This window comes from Vigna umbellata, chromosome 10 (assembly GCF_029865625.1).
Source record: "Vigna umbellata cultivar VRB3 chromosome 10, Vumbellata_1.0, whole genome shotgun sequence".
Lineage (NCBI taxonomy): Eukaryota > Viridiplantae > Streptophyta > Magnoliopsida > Fabales > Fabaceae > Vigna > Vigna umbellata.
In genome coordinates, this window is record NC_142174.1 from 3,220,903 (window position 1) to 3,244,123 (window position 23,221).

Consider the following 23,221-nt stretch of genomic DNA (forward strand, 5'->3'; position numbering starts at 1 on the left):
AAAGAGGAGCATTTAGCATCTGCAACATTGTAGTAGAATTTGTGGTATGCTATGCCTGATCGAATTCAATATTGGAATATTTTGTTGAGAAAAGATATCTTGTTGAAGCTAAATGTGTTGAATATTAAATATACATAGAGCTGATAACTACAAGGTAGAAAAAGGAGGTTGTTCTACTTTTATCACCAGATTCAGCTATGCTGTCTTTTTCCTATAATTTACATGTTTAATTTTCTGATAGAAAATAGTTTAAGGGATGATACTGTTTGTATCAGTACCTGTGTAAAAGAAGAGTTTTTAGGCACTGGTTTGATATTTATGTTGTGCCATTACATCTCCTATCTCAGTCAAGATAACTATTTTTTGAAATTAAGAGAAAATGACAAATAGATGGAAAGATATACCTTTAAAAGGGAACATATATATCGTAATAAAATCTGATATGGCCAAATGAGAAATTTTTGTAAAATGACTCAGAAACTCTCCTGGAAAATTGGTCCATTACACAAAAATTTCAAGTCAACTTCACTACCCGCAGTAGCCAGTTTCTTTGAACATGCTTCTACAATTACCTCCCCTACAAGTTACATATCAATATACAACAATTCATTTATATAATACCATACATGATTAATGGTACTGCAGAATGCATGTGTTCTCACAAGCCAACAAGTTAATCACATTACACATCTGATACACTCTTTTGCTGTCATGCAAAATAATACCCCACACACAATACAAGAGGACAAGAGAACCTACTCGAGAAACAACACACAATTACACAGGAATTTTTTGGTCCAAGTCTTCACGAAGTTACTATAACGTCTCCTAGAGATGAGTGGCAGTCCAGTTGGAGGTTCCATTCATGAAAAAATTAGCCTTTCACCTGCCATTGAGATTGTTAAACTGAGCAAACATTGCAGTTCCAGAATGGTCATCAATAGAATGCACTTCTGGTGTAGCATTATTCACTTCTGCACGTGGCACTGCCGCCGCCGGTGCTGCTGGTGCTGCTGGCGCCGGCGGCTGGGTCGGAGTGTCATCAGTAGGAGTGGCAGGTGCTTGTGGGAGAGGTGAAGTAGGAGCCTCCTCAGGCTTTCCTTGTGTGAATGCCTCTTGAAGCTGCAAAGCATACTCCAAGTTCCACAAAACATCTCCCATTGAAGGCCTATCCACTCCATGATCAGCCAAACACTTCTCAGCAGCCTCAGCAAACTTCTTCATAGATTCAGGATTGATTGATCCAATCAGTTGAGGGTCTATGATCTTGTCAAGCAAGCCCTTTCTCTTCCACTGCATCGCCCAATCGGCCAAGTTTACTTGTTCACGGGGCAACTGAGGGTTGATGGCTGGCCTTGCACACAGTGCCTCAAGCAGAACCACCCCAAAGGAGTAGACATCAGATTTTTCTGTGAGTTGCTGTCTTCTGAAGTACTCAGGGTCAAGATAACCAAAGCTACCCTTCACTGCAGTGCTAACATGTCCCTGCCCCATTGGTGCATCCTTGGAAAGTCCAAAATCAGAAACCTTGGCTGTCAAATTCTCATCAAGCAAGATGTTGGTGGTCTTGACATCACGGTGAATGATGCCTTGAGCTGTGCCTGTGTGAAGGTAGTGAAGGCCACGAGCTGAACCGATGCAGATCTCTAGCCTTTGCTTCCATGAGAGAGGAGGCATGTTCTTTCCATAAAGATGGTCTCTGAAGTGTCCATTGGGCATGTACTCATAAACCAGGATCATCTCATCATTCTCATCACAGTATCCAATCAAGGACACCAAGTGCCTGTGCCTGAGCTTCGACAACATTTGGATTTCTGTCTGGAATTCGTTGATGCCTTGCTCTGATTGAGGGTTTCCTCTCTTGACTGCCACTTGAGTCCCCTCATCTATCACACCCAAATACACATTGCCAAATCCACCAACACCAATGATGTTCTTTGAGTCAAAGTTCTTGGTTGCTTCCTGAAGTTCAGCGAAGGAGAAGTACCGGCCTAGTCCCATTGATGAGGAGAAAAAGTTGCTCTTTCCCATAGAGTTCTTGCTGCTCATGAAGCTTGTGTCACCAGCATGCAGAGGCAGCAACCATGAAGAGAAGCTGTTCCTCTTCTGCCAGTCTTGAGGCCTCTTGTGCCACTTGATCACCATAGCTCCGAGCCCGACGAAGGCTCCAAACATCATGGCAAATCCAACTGCAGCCACCGTGCCGCGGCTAGAACCACTAACACTTCTTCCATCAACCCCAAATTCTCCATCCAAACTGTTCACAGTGTTGCTCATCTTCATGACCTCTATGCCGTTCACAAGGGCATTGGCACTTGCACTACCACCAGAGGTTGGACCAACCTGAATTGATAGTCCCTCGGTCATCAATGTTGCATTCACCACAATGTCCTTGTAATATGGGGTTGACAAGGCACCCGTGGTGGCTGACAAATCAAAGTTAGAGATTGCCATTTTCCCATTAACATACACATTAAAGTAGAGTTGATTGAGCCCTTTGCTAACAATATCACAGAAGTGAAGCCTAACAAGGTAGCTAAAAGAAGTGTCCACATCAAATTTCCACGAGACGTTGAAATTTGGCTGGTTAACACCAGCATCAGCCATCTCAGTGGCAGAAGCATACACAGTTTGTGGAGCTGTCAGAGAGGAGATTGCAGGATTGTGTTGGGGGAATTTAACCACATTGGTAGCCACCGAGACACTCTTGGCCAAGTTCTTGTTTGTGAGGAAACTCTCATCAGGATCCCAAGTCCTCCCAAGGGTATCATTCGATGAGGTGATGAGAGGCCCTCCATTGTTGACCCTGAAAACAGGCTGCAAGCCATAGGATGTGATGCCGGAGAACTCCTCAACAGGGAAAAGGCTGGTGGCGGTGTCGAAGATAAGTTCATCAGGAGCGGAAACAACCTCAATGGCATTGATGAATGCGGCTGAGTTCTTCAAGGGGATGAAGGAAATGGAGAACTGAGGCTCAGTTGCATTGATGAGGTACTCCTTGAGGATTGGCTTGTCAGTGTTGTTGACATTGAAACTGTGGAGAAGCACGTAGGTATCGGTGTAGACAGAGAAAGTGGCCTTCTGGAGATCAAAGACACTGTTCTTGACGGGGTAGAAATGAAGGCGAACCCAGTGAAAACCTGGCTGGACCAAATGGAAGGAGTATATAGCTTCCTGGATGAAGATCCTTGCACTCTTGTATATAGGTGAAGAAAAATTTGCATCTTCTGCATTGACTTTGTACTCATCATTGGCTTTCAAGAAAGAAGTAGCTTGAGGGTCTGTTTTGAAATGTCGTCCATCAGGGAGGGTGGAAACACTGTCTGCTCCACAATCGATCAAGAAATTGTCTTTTGGTTGGAAGATTTCTGAGGGAGACAAGGCCAACGAAGGAGAGGAAAAGGAAAAGAGAAGGGTGATGAGGACCAGGAGGGTAGCCATCAGAGATGATGAGCTGAAGGGTGATAGAAAAGGTTGTATGAAAGCCATTATTGTTTTTTCTATCTTCCCCATACCTCCTGGGGTTGAGGATGAGGATGAGGATTTTTTTCAATTTAGAATGAACAATAACAACAATAAAGAAGCCTGAAATGGGGTCTTCTCGATTCCCTATAAGGGATTTTCCTCTCTCTAACGGTTTCAATCTTTGCACGAAACAAAACGAAGGGATCACCTCTGCTCCCAATAATTAGCCAAACAATGTGGAGCCTGCATTCTGCTTTTCTCTATTCTGGTGCATTGCATGTTTCTCTTTCCTATCTTTAGAATCTTCTATTTTTGTTTCTTTGAACATGTCAAACTCACTCAATTTTTTCAGCATTCTCGGATTCTGAATGCCGTAGATTCTCTGCTCTCATTTGCCATAGCAGTATATCAGCAACTGCAGTAACAGTAACAATAACATAACCAAACCCTGTTTTTACTGTCTCTGCTCGGCTAAGTTAAACCGACCAACACCCTGTATACATGCTTATAAAAAGTTAATTCGTTGATCATCACGGTTGTGTTTTAACAATTTGATTTACATTTTAGGAAAATGTTTTTTCTTTCTATCATTCACATTCATTATTTTAACAGTTACCAACTCACATTTTAGACATATTTTAATAATTAAACTTTCGTATTTGTAAAGAAAAAAATTTAAAAAATAAAATGATAAATAAAAAGTATGTGTAAAAATTGTTTAATATATATATATATATATATATATATGACTTAGAAATTTGATATTGTTTTTATAATTTTATATTAAATTTCAAATAATTTAGACATTTTAAAATAACCAAGATTGTAAAAAAGAAGTACATACTTTTTTAAGTAAAGTATAGTTTATTTATTATGTATTTGATTAATATTTAGTGTATATATATATAATTTTTTTTTTCTTTCATGAATAAACCATACACTATGTGAGTGCACGTAGAGAACATGTCAAGCATGCATGTAAATGAATGAATTGTGTTCTTGACCACGAAAAGAGCTTTGACTAAAATTATAAACATTAAACAAAGTCAACTTGTGTGAGATTTTTTTTTTTTAAATTTTTGATCATTTTTTAACATTCAAGAACACTAAAATAAGCACTTCTAAAAACCACAGCAATTATATTCCGAAGAAAGCTCTCTCAATTTAAAAAGTTTGAGATAAATTATTAGAATGTACAACTCATATATAATTAGATGGTTAAGTTATTTAATATTTATTTTTAAATCATACACCTACAATTATATATATATATATATATCGTAATTTTGTCATACCTTTGATTTTAAAAAGTACTACACTCCAAATCCATATACATTTTTTTATATTATGGCTAAAACTATTTAATATATTTGTAGAACAAATTACACGAAGTAAAAACAAAGAGAAAAATAATTTTGGATGTTTTGTTCTAGATTTTCCCCCCTTTTTGTTGTTGATAATATATATTATTAACTTTTAAATCAACTAAAAATAGTAACAATCTCAATTTCTGATTGTATAAAGTTTTCAATTGAAATACATTAAAATTAAAACATTTTACTATCACGTCATACACGTTTTTTTTTTCGTGTTAGTGTGTGCTGAATAAAATTTTAATAAAATAAATTTTTTAGGTTTTTATGACAAATTATCTCTCTACTCTACTGTATGTTGAATAAAAAACTATAACAGAATAATTATGTTTTTACATTTTATAATAAAATATATTTTCTGGATAATGAATTTGAAAATAAACTAAAATTTTAGAATTTTATTAAAATAACTTGATAATTTAAAATTAATAAATTTGAAATTTCACTAAAAAAATAATAATTTGAAATTTTTTGTATTATCAATTCATTACCCTTCATATTTTCTTAAAGTTTGATTTTGATTTAAAATATCGGTTTAAACCCTTCGTTGGTCCTCAAGTTTGTATGAAAATCTCAGTTGGGTCCTCAAGTTTTTTTCTGTCTCAATTGGGTCATAATTTTTGTAAAAGTGAGCACATTTTGCCATAACCGTTAAGTGTTGTGAAACGGCGTTAAAATGGTGTGAGCTGGAGCACAGAGAATGTGGTGATATGTTTAGGGTTTCTTACGTGGACTGTTTTGTTTAAAATAACAGTGGTAACGTGGCATAACCCTTTACAGTGTTTCTTTAGTCAAACAAATTTAGCCGTTATCATGCGAATTTGAATCCTGAGAGAGAGAAAGACAAACACAACATGTTACCTTGGAGATACCCATCTGGCATCTGCACCCAAGATCCAATTTTTTTTGCAAATTATTTAGTTATTTCAGAAAAAAGTTAACAAATTGAAGGACAGACAAGCGGACATCAACAACTCTATCAGTCAACCTCTTCAAAAATTCTGAAAATATGGGCTGAAATGCTTCAGAAATGGAAGATCCAGGAACAGAAATTATATCGCCAACCAAGTTCATAGCTTTCAAACGGGTTTCCAGCTGGTCAGACTACAAATTCCAAATTACAAGTGAGAACCCAGACAATTTTGCTAAAGCCGTTGACAAAATACATGAGAAATAAAAATAACTGTAACTTTAATAGTACAAATTCATACTTTACAAAACCCAGAACCTCACAACATATAACGCATAAATTAAACCCAAATATTGTTTATCATATCAACAAGGCTACTATATCGGTCATCTGGGTCACCCAAAATTTGATTTTTTTTCCCTTTTCTTTCTCCCCTGTTGTTAAAGCTAATACTAACAGTATAAACCCTAAACCCAAAATTTGAATTTTTTTCCCTTTTCTTTCTCAAGAAGAACACACTGCAAGAGAAACAAGACCCAGAATCACCACCACAACATGAAGGTGAAGTCAGGAAAGAGGTATTCATCATCAAACACAGGAAGAGCCACGATGACAGGGAAAGAACAACAGCCTCCAAATCCCTACCTTTCATTGCTCAGTCACCAGCACCACAAAAAGGTGATGGGGCTTCCACCAATGAAGAATCTATCGCTAATATCAAGATTGCGCCTTCCACTCCGAACATTGGTGTGGGAGTGAGGACTTCAAGCTGCACTAAAGAGGAGGTGGATGCAATTCTGATCCAGTGTGGGAGGCTCAGCAGAAGTAGCTCTTGTAGGAAGTACTCGGGCTCTAAGAGAAGTTTTGATTTTGATAACTGTGACAATGACACAACTTCTGCTGAGGATGAACAGAGGAGAGCCAAAGGGTTATGCCACATCACCACTATTATTTTAAACAAAACAGTCCACGTAAGAAACCCTAAACACATCACCACATTCTCTGTGCTCCAGCTCACACCATTTTAACGCCGTTTCACAACACTTAACGGTTATGGCAAAATGTGCTCACTTTTACAAAAAATATGACCCAATTGAGACAGAAAAAAACTTGAGGACCCAACTGAGATTTTCATACAAACTTAAGGACCAACGAAGGGTTTAAACCTAAAATATCATTAACTTAACTAAAACCAAGACATTGTCAAATCGCCGCAAGGTTGAATCTATTTTTGTTGTCGTTGACATTAGTAAGAATTATTTTATTATTTAAGTTGTTAAAATAAAATTTTAAACTACTATAATTTATTGTTAATATTAATTAAAGTTTGGTCGAGTACTATAAGAGAGATATTTTCTTTATAGATGTGAATCAAATTGTTTTCACTTAATGTCTTTTATGGTTAACTTTTTGTTAATAATGTATTATTTTTTTTTAATTTTAAATAATTTTTTTAGCCAACATTAATTTAGATTACTTTTCTTATCGAGATCAATGGAAAAAATCTCCCCATTTATAAGAAAATTGACAAAAAATATATGTAATATCAACATCATAAAAACAATCTTAATTATAGCTAATGACAAAATGTGCTAAAGATCAGTTAAAATTTACATCCATCAACGTAAATAAAAGAAAAATTGTAAATATTAATTAAAATAACATCGACAAAGATTAATTATAAAAAATAATAAATTTTAATATTTTCTAAGTTTTTAATAATCATTTAATATTTAAATTTTCTTTATACTTAATCATAACTGAAATATTTTATTTAAATAAACAATTTTAAATAAAATCAACACAAATTCAAGTTCAAGTTCGATATCTTTGAATATCTAAAAGAAATTATTAAAGGTCTGTGTACAAAGATGATATTAAAAGATGTTTGTGAGAAATAACATATTTTTCTCTTATTAATATATATATGAGCTTATGTGAAGCAAAACTCAATCAGAAACATACATTCTAAACATTAAAAAAGCTTAATAAGTTGATGAATATATATAGTGATTGGTGAAGCTTAGTGGTTGCCCTGACCTGGCAATCTTTCTTTGATAATTTCTATTATCCCTTTTATTGTGCTTATGTGTTCATCAATGTTACCATTACTAATTCTACAAGTTTTTCTCTTCTTCTTTCTCTTCTGGTAATGTTTTCATGTCCGAACGCTCTTTCTTCTCTTCTTCCTTTTCTTCTTCTAATAACTTTTCTTTTAGTGATGTTTTTCCCCTTCACCTTTTTCTGATACAAACTTCTCTTTTGTTCTATCCTTCTTCTTTACATGCCCTTCATCCTCAAATATGGTATCTTCAAATCTGTTATCCTCAAACCCTTTATCCTCAAACTACATATTTAAAAGAAATTACACAACAATTATGTAACATCTTAAAAATACAGTATAAAACTATATAATAGAATAATCACATTAAATAATATTACAGATCAGTCTTACATTAAAAAGGAGTATGTTTATGACCGAACGGCCTTACAGAAAGAACAAGAAAACTAAAACTGGACTACCTCAGCAAACCCCGACTGAACGATTTACAAAAGACTAGATCATCATTAAGGAATGCTGTTTTCACATCCATTTGATGTAACTCAAAATCAAAATGAGCTACTAATGCCATAATTACTCGGAAGGAATCTTTCTTAGATACAGGAGAAAAGGTCTCTGTGTAGTCAATTCCTTCTCTTTGAGTGAATCCTTTGGCAACAAGTCTTGCCTTATGTCTCTCAATGTTTCCTTTTGAGTCTTTCTTGGTTTTAAAGACCCATCTACATCCAATGGATTTTACACCATCAGGCAACTGAACGAGATCCCAGACTTTGTTGGATGCCATAGAATCCATCTCGTCTTTCATGGCATCATACCATAGGTTTGATTTTTTAGAACTCATGGCTTGTGAAAACGTTTCAGGATCATTTTCGGTTTCAATGTTGTAATCCGATTCTTGTAAATACACTTCATAATCACTAGAAACTGCTGGTCTTCTGATTCTAGTAGATCTTCTTAATGTCGTGTCAACATCTTGATGAGAAGCTTGTTGTTCAACTGGTTGTTCAACATTTACTTGTTGCTCCTCATCAACAATTTGATCTACATTATCATTCTCAGCAATTTGTGGAACTTCAATTATTGGTTGTCTAATTTGCTTTTGAACTGGAGGAGCGTGAATGACTACCAATCTTTCATTTCATTGAGAGGTTTGAGCTTCATAGTGATCTTTTTCAAGATCAACGTCTTGATTTAAATCACTCCCACTAATCAAATCATTTTCAAGAAACTTTGCATTTCTTGATTCCACAATCTTAGTGTTATGAGTTGGACAATAGAATCTATAACCTTTGGACTTTTCAGCATATCCAATGAAATACCCACTAATAGTCCTTGGGTCTAGTTTCTTCTCTTGTGGATTATAAATTCTCACTTCAGACGGACATCCCCAAACGCATACATGTCGTAAACTAGGTTTCCAACCTTTGAATAACTCAAAAGGTGTTTTTAAAACAGCCTTAGTTGGGACCCGATTTACTATATACACAACCGTCTTAAGTGCTTCAGTCCACAAGAACTGAGGAAGTTTTGAATTACTCCTCATACTTCTCACCATATCCATCAAGGTTCGATTTCTTCTTTCTGCTACACTATTCTGATCTGGAGAGCCAAGCATGGTATATTGGGCAACAATCCCATGTTCTTGAAGAAATCTAACAAACAGACCAGGTGCTTGTCCATTCTCTGTGTATCTACCGTAGTACTCTCCACCTCTATCTGATCTCACAATCTTAATTTTCTTTTCACATTGTAACTCTACTTCAACCTTAAAAACTTTAAAGGCATCTAAGGCTTCATCCTTAGAACGAAGTAAGTACAGATACATGTATCGTGAGTAATCATCTATAAAGGTGATAAAGTATTTTGGACTACTTGCGTCCATATCCGGACAACAAATATCTGTATGAATAATTTCTAGTAAACTTGAACTCCTCTTAGCACCTCTTTTGGACTTGTTAGTTTGCTTACCCTTAATGCAATCCACGCAAGTCTCAAAATCAGTAAAATCCAAAGTACTAAGTACTCCTTCATTTACTAATTGCTTAATTCTCTCAATAGAGATATGTCCCAATCTACGGTGCCATAAAACAGAAGAATCCTCATTCATAACACATCTTTTTAACCCAGCGAAAACATGCATAGAATTATAAGCAGCGTTGTTTTGCAATTTAATAAAGTAAAGACCATCGCATAATTCCCCAAAGCCAATAACTTTGGATTTATTCAATAAAGTAAAACCAGAATCCATAAAATTAAAGGAAAAACCCAAAGGTGCAAGTTGTGAAATAGAAATCAAGTTCTTGCTAAAACTAGGAACATAAAAGGTCTTTTCTAAACATAAAACAAAACCACTGCTTAAAACTAAATTGCACGTCCCAATGGCTTCAACATGTGAACTCATCTTGCTTGCTGAATAGATGTGTTTCTCACTTCCCATCGATTTCCTTAGGTTTTCCATACCCTGCAAGGTATTAGAAAAATGGATTGTAGAACCAGAATCAATCTACCATGTGTTATGATTAAAACTAGTCAAATTAGATTCATAACAGACAAAAGCAAACAAATTACCTTTCTTTTCAAGCCAATGCTTAAACTTTTGACATTCCTTCTTCATGTGTCCCTTCTTTTTACAAAAGAAACATCTGGACTCCTTCTTAATAACTGGCTGAGCGGGAATCTTTCCCTTCTTATTAACTTGGTTCTTCTTATTCTTAAATGAAGTGGTCAAGTTCACCTTCTCCCCTTCTTCAATCAATAGCCTTTCTTCTTCTTGAACACACATGGTCAATAATTCATTAATCGACCACTTGTCCTTATGTGTGTTGTAAGAGATTTTAAAGGGAGCGTAATGGTGAGGCAAAGTGCACAAAATATAGTGCACTAGGAAAGAATCAGACATGGTAACTTCCAAAGCTTTTAGTTGAGCCACAATGTCCCTTATGCGCATGATATGATCACGCACTCCCTTAATTCCAGTGAGCTTTAAGGATGAAAACTGCATTATAAGAGTGCTGGCAAGAGATTTATCAGATGTCGTAAACTTCTCATCAATAGCCCTCAGTAAATCCTTGACATTCTCATACCGATCAACCGAACCCCGGATTCCAACGGAAATGTTGGTGTTTATGAATGTTACGGAGAGACGATTTAACCTCTCCCATTTTTCATAAAGTTCAATGGCATCTGGAGTGCTAGTCTCAGTAATACCCGGTGGTTCAGGTTTTCTAATAGCGTAGTCTATGTCCATCAAGCCTAAATGAAGAAGAACTCTCTCCTTCCAAATCTTATAATTATCTCCTTTCAACTCGGGAATACCACACTTGATATCAGAAATATTCACAGATTGAGAAACTGCAAATTCAAAATATTCATGTTCATTATCATAATTTGAGACTAAAATAAATGTCATGTTTTACCAATGCAAAACATGTCTTTACCAATGAGTCTATTAACATAAAACTTGCCTGTGGGCTAAAGTCTTACTCAATTAGACTCATTTAACCTTATGATAAAACTATTAAATTATATCACATTCCTAATTCCTGTGGAAAAATTAAGAATTATAATAAATATTTTATCCTAATTAATCATACAAATGTAAGGAAAATCCTGCGAGTATATTTCATCACATTATATATAATTAATTACAATTAATGTTTCAATAAAGTGATATTTATAATATAATTTAGTTAATTAAAGATACTGTGGCTACTCTCTAATTATTAAAAATTATATTTATCACTAAACATTAAATTCTCTATAGGTTTTATATTTAATCAAAATAAAATATAGAGTCATATTATAAATATATAATATTCAAAAAATTATTATACTAACATTAAATATTAGTATAATGTCCACGTGCACTTTAATCCTAATTGGGTGTATACCAGTGCCTCCATAACACCATATATATATATATATATATATATATATATATATATATATATATATATATATATATATATATATATTATACGCATATAACAGCAACAGGAAAAAAGCATCCAATATAAAACATAAACAATAAATAATATATATTTATGTATATGTATGAAAAGCAATAAGTGTGCGCAGAATGAAAAGACAACTCTGGGTTGTATTAATTAAAACTAGAAGCAGCGTACCTTTCAATCTCTAGTGCGCGTATGTGTACAGTAGATAAAGAAGAAAAATAAAAACTGAATATATCTTTTTTTTTGAAAGATGCCCAAAATGAAACGCAAAAACAAATGTCGTTTTGATCATCTTCAACCTCCAGCATGGTTCCAACAAGGCGTATTCAAACACGAACCCAATAATATGTGAGGGTTTTAGCACCAAAATTTCATAGAAAACTTTCTTCTTTCGATTCAGTTTCAAAACAATTGATAAAACTAAAAACACAATACGCAGAGGAGTGAACCGGACAAGGCAGAGGATAAACAGCTCTGATACCAAATATAAACAATTCATACTAAAGATTCGATAAATCTAAATATCTCAAACAAGCACATTTAATCATATTCAGATTTATAAGAAAGAAAGCGAAAGCAGAAATACCAACCTCCAGCCATTGTTGTATGCTTGCTTAAATTCTGGTTTTTGAACCCTTGCTCTTAAAACACGATGGTGATGTATATGAAGTAAAGAGTAGGCTCAGTGACCTGATATGAAATTTTATGTAGTGCTCCAAAAAACCATCATAGAGTATTTTTATAACGTTAGAAGAGATTGTTGTGGGAATCATGGCACACCCACACGTTTGAAAATGATTTTTTATTTAAAATGGATAACTTTCAGAATATTAACTGCTTTTAAAATATTAACTGAAAAGGAAATAAAATAAATGGGATATGATATATTCTTAAAATGTAACCTCTTTTCTGTATAAGGCTAACAGTAAATAGTAAAATTTAACGTGGAAAATAAGTGAAAAAATAATATAAGAAGTTAGTGTAGAAAGTAGGTGAAATAAAAAGGAAATAGTAAAAGTTAATGTGGAAAATAAGTGAAAGAAATAATATAAAAAAGTTGCTGGAGAAAGTAGGTGAAATAAAATATAGAAAATAGTAAAAGTTAATATGGAAAATAAGTGAAAGAAATAATATAAAAAGTTGGTGGAGAGATTAGGTGAAATAAAATTAAGTTAAAGAAATAATATAAAAAGTGACTGGAGAGATTAGGTGAAATAAAATTAAGTTAAAGAAATAATATAAAAAGTAGGTGAAATAAAATATAGTAAATAGTAAAAGTTAATGTGCAAAATAAGTGAAAGAAATAATATAAAAAATGGATGAAGAAAGTAGGTGAAATAATGTTGATGAAGAAGATATAATTAAAAAATGTAAGTGGAATAATTAGAAAAGTTGGTATATAAAAATTAATAAGAAAATGAGGTGGAAAAAGTAAATGAAAAAGGTAGATGATGTGGAATGTGATATGGAGAGTGATGTGGATGGTGATGTGGAGAGTGGGGTGTGATAAGGGAAATTGGGTGATGAGGAAGTAAAAAAGTGTGAGATTATTTTGGGCCATTGAATTAAGAAATAAAAATTTAATTTGGAGATGCAAATAGTAAAACAAATAATATTTCTTTTATTCTTTTGTTTTTTTTTTAATTTATTTTTTTGATGAATTTTATTTATCCGGATCAAATTAGACGTTGACAAGTCATAACAAATAAGACTTAAAATTGTATACGTAAGATATACCACGTATCACCTTGGTGTGATTAAACATAAGACTTTTTTTGTCACCCAATAATTGGTATTAGATATGATTAATTAATAAACGTCTTCTTCAAGTAATGTGAAGTCACTATTAATGAGGGCATAATAGTGGAAGTTAATCAAGATTAGTAACAAAAACCACTAATTGAAACGTGCACGCAAGTCTTCTGAGTCACGAGTACCATTATTTTTTGGATTTTTAAGAGTTTTTGGTGATGTGATTCAACGTGGAGTCAACAAGTAACATGAAACATGGTGCGTGCAACCATGTTTGCATAAGGTTAATTATTAATTAATATTGTTTCCAACATCATTGCAAAGGAAAAAAGTATAAACCATTTTAACAACAAACACCATTGATTTGACCTAAGGTTCTTAACACCCTTTTTTTTCACTAAGAAAAATAATAAGTTTGTTCCGATACAAAGTATGCGAAGATAGCACCTATAGGTTCCATCACTATATTTCTAAAATATTATTTTGAAATTTTAAAAAAATGTGTCAGAAAATATCTCTAAAGTACATATTTCTAAATTAGCTAAAAAAACTTAATTATTAGTATTCATAAAAAGTGGAAGAATCAAGTTCAAATAAGTAAAAAGAAAAAGAAAATTATCCATGTCAAAGTGACTGTCATAATCATTATAATTGGACATATTGAAAGTTAATGTCATACATTATAAGTTGACCAAAATTTGTTTTAATTCCTTTTACACTTCGAATTTATTTTTTAAAAAATTATTTCAATTATCCTCAATCTAAATCTAAAATAATTTTAAAAAGTCATACTATAAACACAACCTTACTATAACATTAAAAATAAATAAAATCATGTTTTTAAGCATGATTTGATTCCGTTTAATAATAAAAAGCAATGAGAAAAGTAAAAGAAATTATGAAAGTGAGAATCGTAGAAAATCGAGAAGTTTGAATCACTTAATTTGAAAAAATAAAATAAATTTTATAGAAAAAAATATAGAAGGTCATATTTCACTGTATAAGTTATAATCTCAACTAAATTGGCAATTTGGTTTAAAAGAATGAAAAGAGAAAAAAAAATATTAAAAAAGAATATAAATTGACTTATAGTGTGTTTGTAAACATGCTTAAAAGGATGAGCTGAAACCATAAAAATATAAACATGCTTATATTTTCCATAGTATTAATACAAGGAACATAATTATGACCAGAAGGCATTCAATCTGTTAGCACATTCAAATAAGAGATCAGTAACATATGACCATATAAAACAATGAAATGAAAAAAATACTCCAAATAGTTTGAGTTCAAATATGAAATATGAATTCCTCTTCGAAATGAAAGAAAAATCAACATATGACATACTAATTGTTTGTGAAATGACCTCATGATAATTGATTGGTACTTTTGACACTTAATTTCTCAGTCAACTTTTTCTCCCTATTTCTTCCATTATTATGTGGGAAGAAAAAATAAAGCAGTAAGACCACCTGACTAATTGTTATCAAGCAACCAAACAGAACATTACAGAGAAAAAAAGAAAGAACAGGAAAGCATATCTATAATAGATACCAAAATATGGTAAATAAAATGTTTGAAGTGATTAAGTGTTCTTCAAATATCACAATTTAACAATGAATTTGTGTCATACAAACTAATTGTTATTGCCTAACAATCTTTGAAGACCATAGCTCAGCACCAGAATCTGCCAATGGCCTATGGCATTTATATTGCATTACATATCATCAGAACAAGGGACAACAGAACATCTTCCGAGAATGAATTATATCCATATGCAATAATCTAATCAATCTGTACAAAATAGCAAAACCATTGATTTCTAAACACTATCTTTGTCTTCCTATATGTATCTTTTCAGTTTCATATTTCTTCTTTACAGAGAAATTCCAGCTTCTAAACCTTTAGAAATCATGTATTAGTGTATACAGATCATAAATCAAAGCTTGATGAATGTCATCTTGCCATTTCCTCGGACATTTTATCTGAGGCTGTGTAGAAGTTCAACAACGGAACCTGCTTAGGAGAAATAAACGAAAAATTACGTTCAAAATAACAGCTGAGATTTCTGGAGCTTAATTTTTCAAAAAATTTAACTTGGAAGTCAAATTCTGGTGCATGATACCAAGGAATCAAACCCAGTGAAATCTGGATACGCCCAGGCAGTGTTTTCAAAAACTAAATACGTAATATAACAAGCAAAGAGAGATGTCAAAGATTTTATGTTTCAAGTAGGTTGAACCTGGGTTTTGTCATAGACAAAAAAATGTCATATACATTTAAACAAAATCAGGGAAATTTCACAAAGATTTTTATATAAATAAATAAAGTCACGGACAAGAATATTTAAAATTTGTTCTAACATAACGAAAATGAAACTAAAATGAGTCTAACACATGCTAGTGGCACATCAAATAACTAAAAAGAAAGGTAAATTTCTCATTGAATGCAAACACAGATAAAATATAAAGGGTGGAAAGGGAAAAACTTCTAGATATAAATTCGAGTTAAACCGTTCATTCATTGCATCACAGACTCCCATATTCCCTCCATTGGGCAAATAAATAGTCAAAGTCTGAGTTTTAAACATGTTTAAATTAAAAACCAAAGCAATTTTAAAAGCTCTAATGGAGGGTAAAAAGGCGTAGTACTTCAACCGTGTAATCAGTTTAAATGGTTCAACTGGTTCACCATCATCATATTTGTTTTTTCCTAGTTTATGAACATGCAGTTTCTTGGTGATGACCTAACCTGATTCGCAGGTTTGATCTGGATTTGAAAACATAGGAAATAACCTGCCGACTACAACAGGGGAAAGTAGAAGATTCTTATTGTCATAAATTCGAGAGCAAAACAATGAAGAAAATGGAACTTACCTTTCAACAAGCCCAAAGCAGCTTATTCCCTGCTAGATTTTGCCCAAAAGAAGCCTTTTTTCCGGCTTGACTGATTATCTAGCATGGGTTTGGAACTCCTTGAGCCAAATGTGAAATGTCTCTTAAGAAAAGGTTTCCCATTAGAGCTTCTCCCACTAGAACTAGAATCAATTCGAAGACCTTTGCTAGCTTGACGCCATTTTTCTCTAAAGTGTTCATGCACAACAGAATTATCGTCAATATCACTGTCCACAATTCGGTTTCTTGATTTCTTATTTTTAGCCTTCAAATCCATTTCAGCTTTCAGAACTTTTTCAGACAACTTAAGAGTATATTTCTCACCAAAAGTGCAAACTGGACAAAGTGGATCATACTTGTTGACTTCAGGTGTCAAACACTCCAAACATTCAGCATGATAAACATGCCCACAGATAAGGACAGAAACTACAGAAAGGTCATTACTAGCAATTATCTTTTGGGTGCCCAAAGAAGACTTCTCAGTTAAAAGTTTTGAGCAAACACCACATGTTTGGAAATCAACTGGAGAATTTGAAAACCGACTACTGGATCTAACCAGCCTTTCACAATTAAAACCAAATGACTCACTATCAAATGACCATCTTTCTTTGAAGGAACTGCCAGTTAGCTCAGAAAAGCCAGACCTAGACCAATTACCTGAAGACCCGCCATGTGAGTGCATACCAGATTCATTGCTCAACGAAGGCAACACTGGCCTCTCTTCAGATACATAAGAGTTGCTAGGTGTCTTATATCCCAAGGTTTGGCTATCAGAAACTTGATTAGATACTTGCTCTCCTGTGGAATGGCAAGGCCACCTTGAAGTGGTTGAGCTGGATGGGAATGGGTGACTATCGTATGGCTGAGGAGATATTGATGAAGAAGTAGAAGGCAATGAATGTAGAGGTTTTGTGGGATACGGACATGATATTGTTGATGATTCTGCCAACCCCTTTGCCTGCATAGTAATGCAGAAGTACGAAATGTATCCAAGAAATCAGATAAAAACTATGATGAAAACATAAAATAACAGCAGATTCCTTCATAATTACAACCTCACCTGTTGCTTGCTCACATTTATTGAGACATTCCTTGAAATAGTTTGATCTGGGATAAACATATACAAACATGTCAGATCTACAAATCAACCAACTTTCATTTTATTTTTATTTCAAAAAGGCTGTGATGAACTGGACAGAGATTTATTACTTAACCATGTGTGCACAATTGACACAAACATATATGCCAGATTATCAAACATCAACAGTCAATGAAAATAAATCAATAAGCTATTTGAACGAAGATATAAGTATACACTTTTCTTCCTTGGTCATATGCAACGCTTCCTTTTGGCCAACAAGGAAGAGTAATCCACATGTAATGTCTAAGAAAATCTAACAATTTAATTGCAAGACATGAAACTAAATTGCTCTCATTTATATTTCAGTTTACGTTGTTCTTCTAATCATCACCTGCAACACCTGTCTCTGAAAAAAGAAAAAGGATGATCTAACTTGCAACAAAGACTCTCAGAAACCGCCACATTCCAACACCCCATGTCTAACCCAAAATAATTCCTACATTTATAGAAATGGTGCTTTTCGACACCATCTTCATTTCCTTTTTTTTGGTTTGTGAAAATTAATTGTGGTATAACAAACATTAATATATGCTATGCAGAATCTTACTCCAAACTGATAATTTTCTTTTTTTTTAGCTCCATTGTGTCAGAAATGGTTAATCTACAGACTTGCTATTGTGTTAGCCGGAATAAAAAGCAAAATCTGCTCTGTTTGTTGAATTAAAATTTTAACCATGTTTTCTGCTAATTTTCAATATTTCTTGTGTCTGATAGCTTATGAGAAAGACATAAGTAAGAATACATCGCTCTGTTTCCAACCATGATGTACATCAATGAATAGTTTCACATCTTCCACATAGACTCTTGATTTGCATGATTATATTTTAGTTCTAATTAATAGGTTTCTTATTTATCTCATCAAATAGTAAATGGAGAGAAAATGAAATGATTGATAAAACTCCAATTCTAAACAATCCAACTCCAGTTGGTATATGAATTATGATTGAAGCCAGGGAGTTGATTTGATTAAATCTACCTGAAGGTGAATTTATCAGGTTCCTAGCAGTTCCTTCCGAGACTGCGGCTTTTTGGCATCTATTCCTTTGATAATTCTGCAACGGGCTTCCATCGTCCGATGCATACGAGAGTTCATTTTTATTCTCCAGTCCATCATTCCTGCTAATACCATTAGAAAACCAAGTTACTGCAGTATCTTCACCAGCTACACGCCCTCGATGATCCCACCGAAAGTTCCATGTTGGAGAATATCGAATATTCCGATGTATGATTTCACTGGGTGATGCACTTTGTAAAGTTTTGTCTTTGGCAGCAACACAACAAACGGCACCCATTCTGAAATAGACAGCAGTATACAGCTTCTTACATTAACAAAACCACCAATGGCACCCTCATCAGCCTGGTGAACACACTCTATCCCTATAACAGATAATAAAATGTCAGACCATCAATCTATAGTAACGATCCATAATGTGACAGTTGAATGGAAAATCAGACAAGAAAACAAAAGGAATTCACAATCATACTCAACCAGCATTTTTGCTTCAGTTAAACATATTCTTCCAAATTGAAAATCCAGACCAAAAATTAAATCATAACAGAAGATAAAGATTAATAGTAAATATTCACTTAATGATAAAAAAATCTCATAACTTTTTTTTTTCTGAAATAGATTAGTTTTCCAGTGTAACCCCAGCCTATACCCGCCAAACTTTATCATATAAATCTGTAAATAGAAACTCATCCCAAAACTGTCATCCAAATTTTAAGTCAAATCCCCTCCAACTTGTAAAACAACCACAAAAGGAAACAAAATCAAACCGTGAAATGAACACCATTTAAAAGAGTTCATTCAGCATAGCCATATCATAGAAGTGTGTCTATGTACCACCTTAACTTCATCAACAAACTCAATAAAACAGAAGCATTCCACTCTCACCTTACTATTGGTGTTACCAACTTCGTATCAGCTGAAAAAGAAAACTCTCCCAAGAACACAAAACAGCATGATGAACCAAAGAGAAACAACTAAACACAATTAAAAAAGAGTTCCTTATATGATCCAATCAAACACCCCAAAAATAAAAAAGAAACAACTCAACACTCACTCTCACACACTCAAAAAGTCAGAACGATCCGAAATCAATGCAAAAAATACGGAATTCACACTCAAAACTCAACACACCAAATTCCCATAACACTAACAACCAATATTGCATTAACGCAAGTAATTAAAATAAAAATAAATAATACAAGTTATTACCATTATAAAAACAAAAATACACTCAAAACTCAAAACTAACACCAATTAATACATTAATTAAAAATAAATTAATAATGAGATATTAATTTCACAATAATTAATGTTTTCGAATAGAGAGAGAATATGAGAGAAAGTTACCTTTAAGGGAAAAAGGGCGCAGAGAGAAGCATCTCTTTGAAATGAAATTTCAAGAGAGAGAGACAGAGTTTGTAGAGAGAGAAAGTGAGTTTCTCAGAGAGGGAGAGGGAGAGAACGAAGAGAAAGAGCAGAAGAATAGGAAGGGAGCGGCGCCGTCTATTTTGACGACGTTAGAATGGCTGCGTCAGCGAGTTCGGTATTTTTAGGGTTGCCGTCGCATGTGACGGCGTTAGGTGATTACGTGGTCTACTCTCTCTATTTTATTACTATATTATGATTATAATAATTATATAATTATCATTCTATTTATAGTATTATTTTATACTGAACTACTTTTTGGTTATCTTCTGTCCTTTATTTAGGAAAGTTTTTTTTTTCAGTTATATTTTGCCTTTTCTAAATAAAAGTAAGTTTTAATGCTTAATTTCCAACTCATGAATATTTCCCGTTCTTTATAAAGAAAGTGGTTTTATCTCCAGTTTTAAATAAATATTGTTTGGTGAGACAACGTGATAGAGAATTTAAGTAATTCAAGTTTTTTCTAGATTAAAGTAATGAATTAAAATCATAAATCGCTTCTTAAAAAAATTCTTTGAAATCATCTAATAGATTATATGAGTAACAAGCTAATGTCTTAAAAAAAAAAAGTTTATTTCTTTTATAACAGTGAGGTTAAAAGAAACTTTTTATTCAATATAAGTGTTATCTCAAGCAAAGGGTTTTAAAGAATACATTGTCTAATAAATAACCACTAAACCTTATAGCCTCTAAAGATGCATTTAATATTAATACCATCTGATGATTATACATGCCATATGTTTTGTCAAACGTTGCATTTATGAATGACATAAGAAATGATAAGATATCTTGAACATGCAATATAGTCTAAACCTTTATCTCAAAACATTTAATGCAAGTACGATAAATTTTTTCGATACTTGTATGTTTTTTTCTTAATATATGTGCAGATCACTAAAATAGAAACATATGATCACACACCCAAGAAAAGGACGTTGTAAGAAAAGAAGAACATTCGGAGAATGTTTTCCTTGAAGCCTCCTACTCTATCACATCGTATAAGCTCAATTTGCTTAAGGCTATGATATAACTTTGACCCCTACAAACTAAAGTCTGACTTCTCACCTAAAAGTCATTTGCTCTCCTAAAATCAACTTCCTTGTCTCACGGTTATCTTTTAAGAAAAATTATATATAGACGAAAGTTTGAAGAGAAGACAAGAATGATAGCACGATAAGGGTAATATAAGAAGAATAGAATAGTGAACTCAAGCTTGTTGCGCTCAATTATCGTCTAAAGAACATATTTCATTAGAGAGAAAATTCTTAGTAAATCATAAAACTCTTTGTATTGCTTATATCCTCTCTTTGAGAGTTATCATTTGTACCTTTGCTCTTAAACACGGTTTGTATTGTAAATTTTGAAGAGAATTAAAACACTTGTCTAGATGTGTTGTATAGGGTTAAGACCAAAAGTGATTAGAATACTTAAAACCAGAAGTGGTTAGAGTACTTGTAAACTGGAAGTGGTTAAACTCGGACTAGTCATATTAACTAGGTGAATTAGAAGTGGTAAAAATACTTGTTGTAAACTTGAAGAGGTAAAACTCGTGTAATCTTTGTAAAATATTAGTGGAACCCCTTAAGAGTTCTTAAGGGAGAACTGGAATATTTGATAAAACTCATGTAAAATAATGATTTGATGAGATTTTTTTTTATATTTTCTGTTAACTCATTATCAAGTGTTAAGAAGTGAATTTAAAGCCTAACTAAACTCCAAAAAATCGACTTATAAGATAAAGTTTGCACCCACACAATATATATATATATATATATATATATATATATATATATATATATATATATATATACACACACACACACACACACACTTTAAACCGATCTTATATATACTAGTCAATGTGAGACTTCCAACACACATCTCTCATGTCGATATGTATACATCTCGAGTGTGGACTAGACATTGATTGGTTGTCTGATAGCGGTCTGATAATGGGTGGAATGATATATCCAGTAAACATAAATCTCGCTAGGATAAGCTCCAAACAATGACTCTGATATTATGTTAAAAAGAGAATTTTAAATCTAACCCAACCTCACAAAATCAGCTTGTAAGGCAAGGTTTACACCCACATATATACTTACAACTAATCTTATCACTAGTCGATGTAGGACTTTTAATAATAGGTATAATTTCATCACTGCAATTGCATAAACACATTTCGTCTAATATAATATAATACTTTAATTTCATTGTCATGAATTTTGTTTATCATCATCCAACATAGATTGAAATTCAAAAAATAAAAGATCTATATTTTAAATATTATTAGTTTAATATTTTTTCTTTGTACAATTTTATTCAAATAACATATTATAATTTTTTTTAATGTAAAAAAAGACATTTAATTATAGTTTAGAGAAAGGAAGTAAAAAAAATAAAATATTTTTAAACTTGAATATTTGTTTTCATTTATAATTTTTAAAAAATATTTTTAAATATTATCGACTATGTGTTAATATCGTTCACAAAATTAATAAATGTTTTGGTTATCATGAAATTTTATTTAGTATTATAATTTGAAATGTACATAATTACGATATTGAAGAAATGAAAATATGTATTTTCAATATTGAATATTTGATAAATCATGTTTCCTTTTAATGAAACCATTTGTTTTTTTAGGTTAGTTAGGATTACTACTTAGGAGTAGTAATATGTTAGATATGTTAGTTTTTTGTTAGGGTTGTTTTCTCTTCCCCCTTTCCCCTCTTTCTTTGTTTACGAAAACCCTAATTTAAGCTTGGGATTTCTTTTTGTCACACACTTGAACATTATCAAAGGTTGTAATCAAAGTATTTTGTTTTCCTTACCTATTCTCTGTTTTCCTTTACCTTCATGTTTCCTTCGACCTCTGTTGCCATGAGAGCTCCTTTCGTTGCAGCACCAACACCCACATACCATCTTTGATATGGTATCAAAGTAGGTTCACCACCTATTCTACCTCTTCTTCTGTTGCATTTCATCTCTAAATTAAACCGGTAGCCTTCTTCTTTAATTCTTAGTGTGATGGAACACATGGACCATACAACAAATCCCTCAAACCCTTTTATCTATATCCTAGGGAAAATCTAGTCTTACTCTCATCTCTTAGGTTTAAAATAAAACTAACTATTCTTCTTGGAACAGAAACATGAGGAGAGCCTTTCTCTCTAAGAAAATGATCAAGTTCATAGATGAAAGAATTAAAAAACCTTAAAGAAATGATAC

At 32.9% G+C, this 23,221-nt stretch overlaps 2 protein-coding genes and 1 pseudogene across 4 annotated transcripts; all 3 read right to left on the reverse strand.

The window, feature by feature from the left end:
- Window positions 1-401: 401 nt before the first annotated feature.
- Window positions 402-3,766, reverse strand: LOC124837760 (putative receptor-like protein kinase At4g39110 pseudogene; annotated as a pseudogene).
- Window positions 3,767-10,236: 6,470 nt separating this feature from the next.
- Window positions 10,237-12,366, reverse strand: LOC148191659 (uncharacterized). Its single transcript, XM_088100239.1, has 3 exons — window positions 12,357-12,366; window positions 10,379-11,161; window positions 10,237-10,271 (listed from the first exon to the last, which is right to left on the reverse strand). Exons 1-3 carry the CDS (start codon window positions 12,364-12,366, stop codon window positions 10,237-10,239), a joined length of 828 nt encoding a protein of 275 aa, XP_087956365.1.
- Window positions 12,367-15,043: 2,677 nt separating this feature from the next.
- LOC124848089 (uncharacterized) lies at window positions 15,044-20,067 on the reverse strand. Of its 3 annotated transcripts, XR_015782713.1 has the most exons (6): window positions 19,913-20,067; window positions 18,530-18,930; window positions 17,473-17,519; window positions 16,395-17,370; window positions 16,270-16,320; window positions 15,044-15,534 (listed from the first exon to the last, which is right to left on the reverse strand). XR_015782713.1 is itself a non-coding variant. In XM_047325708.2 (5 exons), exons 2-4 carry the CDS (start codon window positions 18,843-18,845, stop codon window positions 16,417-16,419), a joined length of 1,317 nt encoding a protein of 438 aa, XP_047181664.1. In that variant the 5' UTR covers window positions 18,846-18,930; window positions 19,913-20,067; the 3' UTR covers window positions 15,044-15,534; window positions 16,395-16,416. The 3 variants fall into 3 exon arrangements, 2 of the variants coding, with proteins under 2 accessions (XP_047181664.1, XP_087957173.1); XM_047325708.2 differs by lacking the exon at window positions 16,270-16,320; XM_088101047.1 differs by lacking the exon at window positions 16,270-16,320 and having other exon boundaries at window positions 18,530-18,846; window positions 19,913-20,059.
- Between the last annotated feature and the right edge of the window lie 3,154 nt (window positions 20,068-23,221).